General features: G+C 50.4%; 1 protein-coding gene across 1 annotated transcript in view; it reads right to left on the minus strand.

Annotated features, from left to right (window-relative positions):
* The window catches only part of PBX3 (PBX homeobox 3), a 107089-nt gene extending 93925 nt beyond the window's left edge, over positions 1-13164 (minus strand). The window contains exons 1-3 of the mRNA XM_084272790.1: positions 12597-13164; positions 10354-10673; positions 9245-9318 (exon numbers count right to left, since the gene is read on the minus strand). Coding sequence (XP_084128916.1) covers positions 9245-9318; positions 10354-10550 — 271 coding nt within the window. The 5' untranslated portion in view covers positions 10551-10673; positions 12597-13164. The remainder of the gene's footprint in view (positions 1-9244; positions 9319-10353; positions 10674-12596) is intronic.
* Between the last annotated feature and the right edge of the window lie 755 nt (positions 13165-13919).

Below are 13919 nucleotides of genomic sequence, written 5' to 3' on the forward strand. Positions count from 1 at the left end.
GACTGGAATTACACCCAACACTTGATTCAACACGCAGCACCAACTTAACACAAGCTCCACAAAAAAACCTGATGGATCCTATTCCTGTTTCACAGACAGGCAAAGTGAGCACTCACATGGCTGCAGAGCCCCGGGTTTGCTTCCGCCGGGGGCACAGCTCCTCTCCTCCCTGGAGCGGGAGGAAGGCTCCTTCCTTCTTCTCACATCAAACCCAGCAGACTTGGGCTCTCGTCCCCAGCACCCTCTCCTCCCAAAACAACGCTGCTGGGGTCTACTGCTACCACCAGAGTTCAGGTTGGCCACAGATCATTGTCCTTATTTAGGCCTTTTGTTCAGGAAGGTGAAACTCAGAATCAGCAGCTGGAGATCAGTGGCACTTTCTTTTGCTCTCTGTGAGAGGAACCAGTGCAGCAGCTTCAGAAGCTGTTTTGCTCTTCCCAGATTCAAAATGGTTCACTACGGTAACTGGAGTTCCTGGGGTATAAATTGCTGACCCTCTGGGCCAACCAGCTCAGGAGCGCCTGGGAAGCGAGGACAGAATCACAGAATCGTAGTGGGGTTGGAATGGACCTCGAGAGACCCTCGGGTCCAACCCCCCTGCCAACGCAGGGTCTGTAGACAGGAAGGGCCATCAGGCTTTAAACGAGACCCACACTACAGAGCCTTTGTTGGTGGAGAGCCGGGAGGGCGGACGGGGAGGGTGGCTGGCGAGGGCTCGCAGCTCCCGCGGGCGCCGAGGGCCGGGGATGGCGGGCAGGGACCCGCAGCGCACGTGCTGCTTGTCCTGCGCTGACGTGAAAACCCCTGTGGCTCGGGGGAACCGCGGTGGTTTGTGTCTTATGTGGTTCATGTTAAAAATTTCCCAACAGTGATAGACTTCAGCTGCCAGGATCAGGGCGAGCATGTGCATCCAGCATGAACAGCCCCCGCACGGAGCTCTGGGGGATTTTTTTATCCTTTTTCCTTTCTTTTAAATAACTATTGGGGCTCATAACAAGCACTGTCACTCCAGCACTACTCCCCTGATTGACTTTGCAACAACGATCTGTGGAGGAGATGGGCACACAAACAGCAAACATTCTGCAGGCGCTCAGGCAAAGAGGACTAGAGAGGCTTGGGTCGGTTTTGCTTTGGTTTTATTTTTTGATAAATTTTTCTTCAATTTCCAGGATTACTTCTCTGACATTTTGTTAAACAGTATTATAAGAAGAAAACCAGCCACAAAACTGTAGTAAAGCAACTCCGAGGCTAAATAAAAACCACACACAGACAAAAAAACCCAACCAACAAGCAAACAAAAAAAAAACCAAAACAGGAAAATCTGAACTAAATCAGGAACTCTGGTCTTTGAGCCATCCTGAGCGTCCTGATACTGCAGAGGTCTCAGCACAGTGATCTTACGTATCATATATGCTCTAATAAATAGGTTCAATGAGTTGAGTTAAGGGCAGAGTTTAACTATTAACTCCAAATTTCCTCCCTCTTATGGCTCTAAGTCAATCCCTTAATGTTACTTTAACGCAGTTTCTGGCAGTTGAATAAAATCTATGGTCAATACTACAACCCTGCCTTCCTAAATGAAGGGAAATAAACGTGTAATTTACATAAGAAACGACGGGCAGTGCCCTGAGTGATAAATGTCCCAGGCCCGTGGGCCAGGCATCCGAGCCGACCGTTTGGCTGGAGCTGGTCAGACCCTCATCACCTCCATCCCAAAACCAGCAGAACTGGCAAAAATACCTCCAGGCAGCCAGAGCGCTCGGCACCGGAGCGGTGAGCAGTCAGAGAGGTTGCAATACAAAGCTGTAAGATATATCTAAAATAATACCACAAAAATCAGATGACACAAAGAATTCTAATACTTTCCTTTTGTTAAGATACAGTAACTGAGAATACAATGAAATTCTTCATGTTCAGTATCTCCCATTAGATCAATTAATATTCAGAGAAAGGCTTTAACATGAAGTTTAAATAATCATAGAAGGAGAAAAAGAACCACCAATGTTCTAGAAGCTTCTCTAGACCTTTCAATCAATTTTATTTATATGCAAAACCAAGAGAAACTCAGAAAAAACAAAGCTCCTCCTGATGCTAAAGCTCTCAATTTACTGACAGGCAAATGGCTTCATGCTGCCACTTAATCTCATTTCTTGCATAATGCCCTCTAATTAGCATATCAAAGTGAATTAATACTTCTAGGGCATTAGCAATGGGAAAATCTGCTCCAGGCTTCACAATAGCAGTTAAGCAAGAGCCAAGAAATCCTCAAAAACACCACAAACCACTTTGCATTGCAAAACTGTTCAATTTATTTATCCTCTCTCTCTAAACACTTTTACCGCACACTGTTTTACTACTGTTCACCAAACAAAATGATAATTGCCAAAGTTACCAGCATCTGTAATGCCTGTTTAGAATCTTAATTTAGGCTGTATACTTGAAGATCTCTGGATGCTTTCATTGACCCTATCACAGACAACAGGATATACTGAAAACCCGCTGTTCTTCTAAAAAAGAAAAAAAAGAAGGGGGAAAAAAAGCCCTCCAGATGATACTATTAAATTCCATTTTCCACTTACAATAAATAATTAAAAATTAAATATGAAAAAGCCACCTGCTGGACAATGAGGAATGAGAGATGAGCTTTAAATGTTGATGCATGACTTAAGCATAGCAGAAGGGTTTGACCTGTAAACACACGATACAAACCCACCCCCCTTTCCGAGTGATTGATCTGTAGGACACACCACAGTCAGTGATTCATACATTGTTACAAGTTCCTATGACTGTGCAACATGCATTGGACTGATCCTCAACAAAAGAATTCTCCGTAAAATACCTAAGAGAGAATAAAATTAAAGCCAGCGCATAATGATTTTTAGTCTATGCCTTTATGCAAAAGATGCTATTTTTACCAGCTCCTGAAGCAATAAATACATTCGAGCTGTTAGTCGGGCGTCAGACCACTTCTTCAAAAACATTTTCAGAATCAACTTTCAATCACAGGTCACTTTGCAAAAAATAAATTGGAATTTACAAAGGAGGACTAAAAAACCACTCAGACTTCATCATCTTAGTGCTCCCCATCAGTCTTTCAAACCAGAAAAAGAACATTAAGAGAAGAGAAAAAATAAACACCCAACCCAAAAGCCCCCAACAGTAGTGCACCCACCCTCACCCCCCCAAGGGGGCTGGAGCTAACGGGAGGCTAGCAACAAAGAGGAGCAGAAAATGCCGGGGTCAGGGGGGGTCCTGTTTGCAACACGGCGGGGCAGAAAGGAAAATCAAGTATGGGAATAACAAAATAAACGATGATGCATATTTATCTGTTACTCTGGGCCCCCCTAAAGACTGTGTGCTCCTGAAAAATACACAGTGTTGAAGTACCAGGCATCATTCCCTCCCGTACGACACTCCCTGCTTGCTCCCACTGCGCAGGCAGCGTCATGGAGGAGCCCCAATGTCCAGCTGAGAAGCACAATTCATCTGCTTGGCTGATGAACTACTCCAACTTTATAAAAGCATGAACTATAAGAGCTGACAGAAACTTTAATAATTTATATTAAATATTGATGTGAATTATTTACTCCATTCATACTTAAGGACATGAATTGCCTACCAGAGAAAAGCAAATGTGACAAAAGGTCAACACGCTGGTGAAAAAAGGCAGGCTGTGTCAGGCATGTGTTATCTGAACCATGCTGATCACCTTGATAAGCGAATAGCATTAAACATGACTGCTGAGAAAACAAACAAAGCATTCTTCTCAGGGTGTCAGTTCAGGGAACACAAACAGCTACATCTAATTCTACCCACGATACTGGGATGGGGAAACTCCGCTCATTGGACTCCCTGGCACACGGCTGCAGGAGAGAAATACCCATCGAGCCATCGATGGCACTGGAAACAGCCTCAGAACTGAGCACAGATGCCAGCCGGACCCTCTCCTCTACTGTGTAATTATTACTACAGCCTTCAGACGTATTTAAATACTGCACTGCATCTCCAACAGTTTAGTATGTCTAATTCTGCTTATATTTGGCTATGTAGCCTGCAAATATCATCATATTAATGTTTCACACAAATCAATATTTAAATTGAAAAAAGACAGCATAATATCCGTATCATGCAACTTTTCCACTGAAAGCTGTAGGAATTGAGCTTGATAAATGTGTAAATCCTGAGGAAAAAAAAAAGGGGGCTCTTTTGCATTCAGCACACACTATTATAATAATTTATCTCTGAATGCAAAAATTCCTTAACTTACAACCAGCATCCTGAACACACCACACGGTAACTCGTGTAATTTAGTATTTTCAGATAAGCAAGCAAACACGTCAAATTCAAAAATAAAATGAAGGACATGAGAAATAGCTATAAAATAAATCCCTGCTCCTAGTTAAATTAGTATTGACAAGGAGGTCCAAATTTATCCTTTAAGGAGGAGGGGGGGGTGTTAAAAAACAAACATGTGGAAACACAGATCCTGGTAATCAACGTGCAGATTGGTATTTAAATATAGGAAGGAGCACTAACAATGGTAAGGTCTGAAGGGACTGCGTAGGTACAGGCTCTGTAAGACAAAGTAACATGGATTGCTCTAATGGAAATAATCACTCTGTTTCCCGAACCAGAGAAGTGCCCTGATAGAAATCCTCCAAAGAAATAGGATTTTGATAATGAATGTGTTTGAAACAGATGACCAAATGACAATCAGGGCACTTTATTCAATTTATTTTCTCATAGTAGGACATTTATGAAGAAAAGCAATGCCATTGCCATGAGGACAGTGTACATGACCTAACATTCCACCGCACGTCATCATTTGTAATACATTTGCTGACAATTAAAAAAAACCCCAACACCCAACGTCCACAAGTATAACCAATGGTTCAGGGAAAAATCCTGACACTGAAGCACGAGAAAGGAAACAAAAGCCAAACAATTTAAACTGAAGGAGAGATGTGCACACAGAAGTACACAATGCTTACTTCCTTACGTAGTCAGGGTAAATCACAAATATGTATTTAGCAGCTTGAAAAAACACCAGGGCTGCACATAAATATTTTCAATAGCTAAACTGAGCAACAGTAACATCACAGCTGATATTTAGAGAATAGCTAACACAAACACACGTACTTACACACACACACATATATATTTATGTATGCTCTCAGTGCCATTTCATTGTTCCTTCTGAACCCTGCAATGTTCTGCCAGGACTGCTCGGGTTGTGTATTATTATATATTCCTGCCAGTTGTTGGCACTAAATGATAGTTTACAAACAGTGCAAAGTAGAAATTTGTGGAATGCGATTTGGTTTTCAAATAAGCACGGTGAAGAAAGGGGTTAACATCTCGGAACTGTGAGAGGAGACCAGGCAACAAGCGAGTCCTCCTCAAAGCTAACAGGCGGTGGTCGGGTTTTGCAGCATATTGACAAGGGGCGTTCCTAAAAGAGTTGGGCCATTCTCATCAATAAGGAGCTCTGCAGCAAGTGAGGCCACGATACAGCCCTTTAATCATTGGAATGGCATCGTATGGCTATTTACAGTTGTAGCAATAAAAATAAAGGTTTTAGCTTACATGAGGAGCAGCAAGGAATTAACCCCGTGATTAACTCACGGGTTGTCTGACTCTCCTACTTTTGCTTATTTTTCTTTCATTCTTTACAGCGAAATCCTGCACGAGGGGAGCACTTTCTTAATGAGCATTTTCCTCCTCTCTCTTTAGACATAAAAAATAGTTCAACCAGCCCGACCAGCCAAGCAGGCCTTTCTCTTCCCCTGCGGACACCTCCTGCAGTCGAGAAGTTCATTAAGTTTTATGATCTTCCCAAGTCAGTCCCGCTTATAAGCCTCACAAAGGCCACAAATCTGGCAAACCATCATGTATGCCATTAGGCTTTACTAGTAAATGAATGCTATTTAGGGTTTGTGGTGACAGTAAATTAGGGTTTGGTTGGCAGCTATCATTGTTTCTGTTGGGCTTATGGAAATAAATAAGTGCCGGTGCCTGGGCACACACACGCACCCGCATTCGGGCATCTCTCTGAACGTGCATTCCTACCTGTACAAATGATTCCTGGAGACAAAAACGCCCCAAACCATCAACACAACCCCGGACCTAATGATACGTCATTCCGTTGGGAAATAATTGCAATTCCCTAACTGTTTTAAGACTGTAAGAATTAATATATTTTCATTTCTATCTCCGTGAGAATAACCAGCGCCCAGGTAGAGCGGCATCCTAATGCAGGCTTAATCAGGTTACAGATCCCAGGGATTTTTAGTCGGCAAAGAAGAGCTGTCTGAAAAAAGGCACAAAGCAGCTTCTGAGTCCCACTGGTCGGAGCGTAAGGAGAGGGACGGCCACACAGGTATGCAACAGATGTGAGCACACACTGAGAATGCAACTTGGACACTTCCAAGGGACACCTCAGGGAACAGATAAAACACAACAAAATGAAGAGTCAACAGGCTCTCACCTGCTTATCTCCACGTTTTATTAGAGGGGCTTCGGTGGAACTTTGGGTGTCATTTTTCTTCCAACTAATTACAGAAATAAGTGGCAGTTTCTTTATGAAAACCATGCTACCTTGTGGTTGCCTCTCAGAATGCACGGATCTATTAATATCTGCAAAGCTCTTAAATGTACTATGCAGCACTTTTAAAAATGTTAGAATGTAAAGAAAGAAATGTCAGGCTAAATTCAGTATGCTCGGTGACTTGCTTTGTACATGGCAAATACCTCGCAGGGGAGGGGAAAAAAAAATCTTGGGCTCCTAACCCTAAGTGAGACAGGGAGAGAGGCTCTGAAAAACGTGATGCATTCATTAACCCTTGCTGGAAAGGGACAGAGCTGCTCTGCCTAAACTGAGGATTCCTCTACGCGTTCTCTCGTGACCAGTCTCACAAAGTCCTCGCTGACGGTACTGAAAACTACTAAAATGTAAAAAAAAATAGCAGTTTCGATATAATAAATGACTTAAATATCGCATCAGTTAATTCAGAACGGCGGTGACTGCAATTAACACTTCATGCACAGGCTAGTGTCTCCCTCCTCGCAGGAGGAGGCAGCGATAAAGCCTCCGCAGCCATCCCCACTGCCCACACCGAGGTGAACTTTGGTTCCGACTAAAAAGAATTAAGCACGGCGCAGGACCCAGTGGCAGGCGGGTTTCAGTACTCGGACCACAGCACAATGCAGAGTTCCAGGGGGACGGGGAGAACCGCCGCTTTAATCACATCTCAGAGCATTCACCCTGCCAGTTCGGAAACATTTGAGCCGTTCCCTATGAGAAGAGCTTACAGAAAGCACGCTGGAATTTTATTCCACGTTCCCTTTGCTAACTCAAGCCTACGCAGACATTCCATCTCAAGCGGGAGACCCTGAGTGAAGGTCCCCCTCCGGGAAGAGTTTTTGGTGGGGGTGTGGATTCGCCTCCATCAATCACCCAGTGCATTAATCCCGTCCCTCTGTGCTGCCGGGGCTGGCAGGATCGTTGCCTTTGGGCAGGCGGGCGCCTTCACTCTTTGTTGGTTCTCAGGGATTTCACAAAAGAGGTAACTTGCAAACTTGGCTCCACCACTTGCAGCGCAAAGGCAGGATCCCAACTTACAAGTTATCACTGAAACACCCCGAATCGTTTCAGACCAGAGTCTCCTGTCAGGTTCCCTCTCGCCTCTGAGACGCCTGTGGCCTCACCAAACACCCTCTGCCAGCAATTCCGGCTGCTGAAAGGACTTGGGTTTTTCTTCGCAGCTCACCTCTGACATGTGGCTGACTGTACTTTCCTTTCAGAACAGCGAGGCTAAGCCCTCTGCAAATAAAGTGATCGCAGGACCTGCGCCTGCCTCCTTAATTGAAATCTGCCTGCTGCAAGATGTCTGAACATGGAGGGCAGGGTGCTGGGCTGGCTCCCAGCAGGACAGGCAGAAAGTTTAAGGAAAGGCAGAGAACAAACACGCACCAAAGGAGGATGGAAAGGGGTTACGCTCTGATCGGGGCAAAACATAGGTAGGAGGAAAGGGAGGGCAGAAGGGGGGTCGCTCCCCTTATCCCGGGTAATATAATGCAATATAAAGCAGAATCAATCTTAATATTCACAACACAGTCAATACCCTGGTGCTTAGCTGTCAGCAGAAACTGAAGTGGATCCCCGGTAGCAAAGAAACCCTTGGACATAATGCACTGTAATGTACTGAGAACCGGGCGCTCTCAGGCTGCTCAGCTGAGATTTGCAATGATTTCACGACTGTTGGTTTCATCTACAGTTTTGGGTTTTTTTTAAACGTGCAATTAAGGGGAATGTGATTGAATATCAAATACAGCTAAAAACCCAGCCAATGCATGTGTTTATTTTTAAAGCCAGATCAGAATAAACGTCTTATTCTCAAAACACAGAGCGGAACACTTCGAAAATGGTCTTCTTTAAAAAGTAAAATTCTCTGCAAATTCAGTGATGTGAAAAAATTGCAACAAATAAAAGAAAAAATGCCCTACGCCGCCTGTAAAAACCCTGCAGCGTTTATTAGTGACGCCTTACTGTGGGAAGAAAATATCTTCCTGCACTTCGATGCTGAACATTGTTGGTATTTAGAACATCATCGCCCGAGAGCAACCGGAGCTCCGCTGCCCTCCGCACAAGCCTGGGGTCAGAGCATCCATCACCGCCGCGCCCGGGCTCCCTCTGAAGCCTCCCCCGGCTCTGCCGAGGGGGCTCAGCCCTGGGCAGCGAACACCCTCACAAAGTTTATCCTCCCCGCTGCGTCGGGGAAAAAAAACCCCACACCAAAACAAAGCAGAAAAAACCCCAACAAACCCCAAGCCAACCCGAGAAACAAAACAAAGAGCCGGCCAAAGGGTGTGAGGTAAGGCAGAGCTGACAAGTTATCTGGCGAAGTGTCCTGACGGAGCAGGCGGCAGCCCGGGCGCTAGCGGGGCACCTCCGGAGCCGTGAGGAGCGCGGCGGCGGGGGGGCGTGAGGGGGGAGGCGGGAATCTCCACCGCGCCATTTCACACAGCGAACCAGTCTGACCGGGCCGCCGCCGGGACGGGCCCCCCCAGCTCGGCGGGGGCGGGCCAGGCCCCCTCCGGGCTGCGTCCGCCGGCTGTCCCCGCCATCCCGCTGCGGCGGCGTGAGGGCAGAGAGCGGACCGACGCCGTTCCCGCCGGCGGGCAGCGGCGGGTGGAAGGAAGGAGGGATCAAGATGGCTGCGGCGGCGGCGCGGGCGGCCCTTACCTGTTTTCTCCTTGATCTCGCAGAGGACACTGAACAAGGCGGGTTTCATTCTGTGGCAGTTCAGTGCGTGCTTCCTGGGGAGGAAAAGAAAAAAAAGAGCAGAGTATGAGCGGTTACCGTCGCGTTTGGGCAACATGGCGCCTTTTCCCGAAAAGGGAGACACGCTTCCCCGTGCCCCCCACCCTTCCCTGCCCCGCGGCCCCGCCGCCTGGAGCCGCCGGCCCGACCGATGGTTCCCGGCGCCGGGCCGCGGCGCGGGCGGGCGGAGGCGGGGGGAGGACGCGACACACACGGGGCCGCCGGCCTGGTCTCTTGTTCCCTCATCCCTCTGACTTTTATACCGAATTATCTTTGTGCAAATGCCGCCCGGCCGAAGGGTATAAATCACCCCCCTACCCTCCCTCCCCCCCCCCCCGCCTTGTCCCCGGAACGATCCGTCCTGCGATATTATAACTGATTTATTAGGGAGATGGGGGGCCGGGACTGGACTCGCAGAGTTAACATTCTTTGTTTTTGTATTTACTGTGATTTAAAACAGCCAGGGCTTGTTGTTTCTCCCCCCCCCCCCCCCCCCAAGCAATATCTTGTCAGGTTTGTAATTCATCTGCCGCCACTTCGGGGGCAGGGAGAGAACCGAAGGAGAGAAAGAAAAGAGGGAAGGGGGAGAAGGAAAAAAAAAGTTGCACTCCCAGGAAGCGCCGAGCCGCCCGACGGACAGACGGACGGACAGACGGACGGCGGCTCCGAGGCCGGTGTACACCGGACAGTGTCCGACGGGAGCGGGCAGGCATCGGCCGCAGGCTCCCGCGCACCGCGGCGACGGCACAAGCACCGCAGTTATGTATTTATTTTATAGACATCTAGCTTTTTTCTTTTTATATTAAAAAAAAATCATTAAATGGCAACTTTGGCTGTGCCTGGGCTGCTTGTAATTCCTCCTACGGCACCAAGAAGTTGCTCAAATTGTGAGACTCCGGGTCTCCGCAGAGGAGCAGGAAGGAGAGAAACAAAAACCACACGCACACACACACACCAAAAAATAACCAAAATCCCCAAAAAAAGACAAAAAAAAAAAAAAAGAAGACAAGGTTTAATTAGACGAAACCAACTTTGCTTGTGCCTCATCCAGGCTTTGGTCAGTGATGGTCATGATCTGATGGAGGATGTCGCCGATGTCCTGCTTCCTGCCGTCGCCGTCTGCCCCTTCGTGTCCGTGGGGAGGAGGCAGGGCCATGCCCCCCTGCACCGAGTGGCCGGCCAGGTTCACGCCGGCCAGAGTCTGCAGCATCCGGGACTGATCGTCCATCCCTCCTGCCGCGGCCCGGGCCGCGCGGCCGGGCGGGGGAGCGCCGGGCGGCGGGGAGAGCGAGAGCGCCGGTCAGCCCCCGGCTCCCCGAGTCAGTCTCAGTTCCCGGCTCCTTATTTCGCTCTTGCACACACACACCAGAAAAAAGAAAAAAAAAAAAAAAGAAAAAAAAAAGGGGGAAAAAGGGAAAAAAGCCAAAGAAAACAACAACAAAAAAATCAGTATTTGTGTTTTGACCGGATCTCAGCTGTTTATTCCACTCTCTTCTCCTTCCCAATGCAGTAAATCACTCTCTTCTCTAGTTACAATCTTCTTTCATCATCATCATATTTGTGGCTTGGATAAATGAGTTGATAAGGTTTCTTTGCAGTTTTCCTGGTACAATCTTCCTTCAAAGCTTTTTTTCCCCCCTTATTTATTTTTATTGTTGCTTTTTATGTCTTTTCCCACTTGTCCAAAAATCTTCTTTGCAAAAAAAAAAAAAAAGGCAAAAATAAAAATAAAAAAACCCCAAAACACAAAAAAAATCCCCCCAGAAAATGGAAAAAAAAACCCCTGGCTTTCAAATCCTGGAGAAGTTTAGGAGGGTGGCAAACAGCAAAAAACCACAACAAACCCGGCGAACACCCCCACCCCCGAATTGCAACATAAAAAAAAGCCAAGAAAACACAATCATAGAGGGGGAAAAAACAAGAAATTAATCGGCCTCCCCCCCCCCCGGAAAAAAAAAAATAATGAAAAAAAAAACCACCAACCGATCCCAAGTCTGTGCAACGGGGGGAAAACAGCAGCAATCAAAAGTTTGAACTTGTGCAAAGCAAAGAGCGGAAATAACGGGGAGAGAACTGTAAAAAAATTAATTACACACTCTCTGCAAGGCGATGTGCAAAAATCTCAGCCCGCCGGAATTTATGAGCCCCGCCGCCCGGCGCCTGTGTGTGTTTTATGTTGTTTGATGGCCGCTCCGGTGAGGGATTGACAGCCTGCCAACGCCACTCACTCACCGCAGACGTGTCACCCTGTGAAGGAGGAGAGCGGCCGCGCGCGAGAGGGACGCGGAGCCCGCCGCGCCCCGCCCCGCCGCCCCGCCCCGCCCCTCCCCTCCCGCGGGACTCCGCGCTGCCCCGCCCCGCGCCCCGCCCCGCCACGGCCCTCCCCGCCCCCGCCGGCCCGCCCGGGGGCGGCCCGCCTCACGGGTCCGGCTCCCGCGGGGTCGCCTTCCCGCCGGGCCGGGCGGCGGCGGCGGCGCTCCCGGTTGGGGAAGAGGGAGGGTTAGGGGAGGGCGGGGGGGGGGGGAGCGGGAGGGCGGGATTGAGGAGGGAGGGCGGGCTCGGGGGGAGCGGCGGGCGCGACGGCCAATCGCAGCGCGAGGGGGGCGGGAGTCGGCGGCGGTGCCGGCCACTCGCTGTGCGCGGGGAGGTACCTCGGCGCAGGCCGAGTGGTCGGTGCCGCCGATGGCGCCCGCCCCCCCCCGCCTAAGAAACTTCTGATTGGGCTGTTCGAACAGTCACGTGCCCGGGCGACCGCCGCGGCGGGCCCGCCCTCCCGTTACCATGGCAACCCAGCCCGAGGCCTCGCGTCTCCTCAGCGCCGCCGCCGCGCTACCGGGCCGGGCCGGGCCGGGCCGGTCGGAGCCTCCCGGCCTGGGACGGGCCCGCCGCGCCCGAGTGGCGGCGGGAGGCACCCCGGGTCGGCAGGTTCGACCGCCCGGCGTGCGGTGTTCGTGCGCGGCCCTGAGCGCGCACCTCGGGCACAAGCCGCGGCCGGAGCCCTCCGAGGGTGCCCTGGCTCGGCCTATTGCTAGAGGCCTCCGAAGGAGGGGAAGCCGCCTGTAGCGTGGCGGCTGAAGTGATGTTTAACTCATTGTAGGCGCTTTATCTGCCGCGATGGACAGTTTCAGTTGAAAGAAGTCGTGTCCTACCCAAACTAAGCCTCTCATCCCGGTCTCTGACACTTGTGGATGCCTGGCCAGCAACTCCAACTCAGTGTGACCAAGACAGAACTCTTAATCCTTCCCCTTAATCCTTCCCCTCGGCTCCCACTCACCTCTTTGGAATCTGGCTCTTTTGGCTGATTTCACCATCATGGTACATTCACTCAGGACCAAAACCTGGATGTCATCTGACCTGGAGCCTGTAACGGTCTCACAGGATTTGTTTGACTGTGGGGATTACTGGTGGTTAACATAATGGTGCTCTTATTGTCCCTCCAAGCAAGTAGCGTGTTCATTCAAATTCTACTTATCTTCCATCTTAATTACTGTCCTATTGTCTGGGCTGAGCAAACCTGCTATTGGTGTCATCCTGCTTTACTTGGATGCTACTCCAAAGGTGTTTCTCATTACTATTGTTCAGTGTTTCAGTTTGCCTTTGTCCACTGAGTGCAGTTCCGCTGATGAGCAGCTCTAACAGCTGCAGGCACCAAGGCAAGCAGGACAGCGCTGTGCCAGCTCCAGTCCTCATCTCACCCCACGGCAATCCGGTTCGCCTCACCGACCCAGCAGAAAGACGCTCTTCTGGGCTGTTTTTCCTCTGCTGTTTGCTAGAGCAGTATCAGCTCCTTGCCCTTGCTCGGACCCTGACACAAGCTGTTACCACCTGCGCCTTACGGCATCACACACGCCTCCCCAGCCAGGCACCGCTGGTGGCACTCTGTGACGCCCTGCGCTGTCCACCCGTGTCGGCTGCATTAAAGCTTGCCTTCTGCTGACGCGTGCAGCTCTCTGCAGGCTGCTGGGTCATGGCTTCCTGAGGCATTAACCAGTCTCACTTCATGACTTCCACAGGAGATCGCACTAGCAAGGGACAGCGCACACGGCCACGGGCCAGGAGCAGGCTCCAAGGGGAGGAGGAGCCCCGGAAGTACCCGGTAAGATCGCTGGTTGCAGGTGGCGTGGAAATCTGAGGAGAGACCACAGGGGCGGTGGGTGCACTTGCTGGCTCCAAGCACCCACCACCTTCCGTGCTGGAGAGAGCGCTCGAGCGAGGCGGGGCGCTGCCTGAGCCCGCTTCTCGGGGTCCCGAGCACGGGCGGTGCGCTGGTTGCCTCCCGGGCCACGGTTACCGCAGGTCAGGCGCCGCGGGGAGGGCTCGGTCTAAAGCCACCAACCCCCGACAGCCCCGGCCACGGGATCCCGCTACGGCATCGCACCGGCACAGCGCCCGGCCGCGTCACTCGTGACGAGCGCGCAGCGGGAGGCGAAACTGCCACAGCTCGCACGGGCCGCCCGGTTTGACCGGCGCTCAGCCAGCTCTCAGCTACCGCCGAACGCTCAGCAGCGGCGCGCGGGGCGCCCCCGGCTCTCCGGCAACCTGCGGCGCCGGGGCTGGGCCATGCCGGGCGCGGGGCCGCTCCCCAGGCTCGCCGCGC

Source organism: Gallinula chloropus (assembly GCF_964237585.1).
Source record: "Gallinula chloropus genome assembly, chromosome: 18".
Classification (NCBI taxonomy): domain Eukaryota; kingdom Metazoa; phylum Chordata; class Aves; order Gruiformes; family Rallidae; genus Gallinula; species Gallinula chloropus.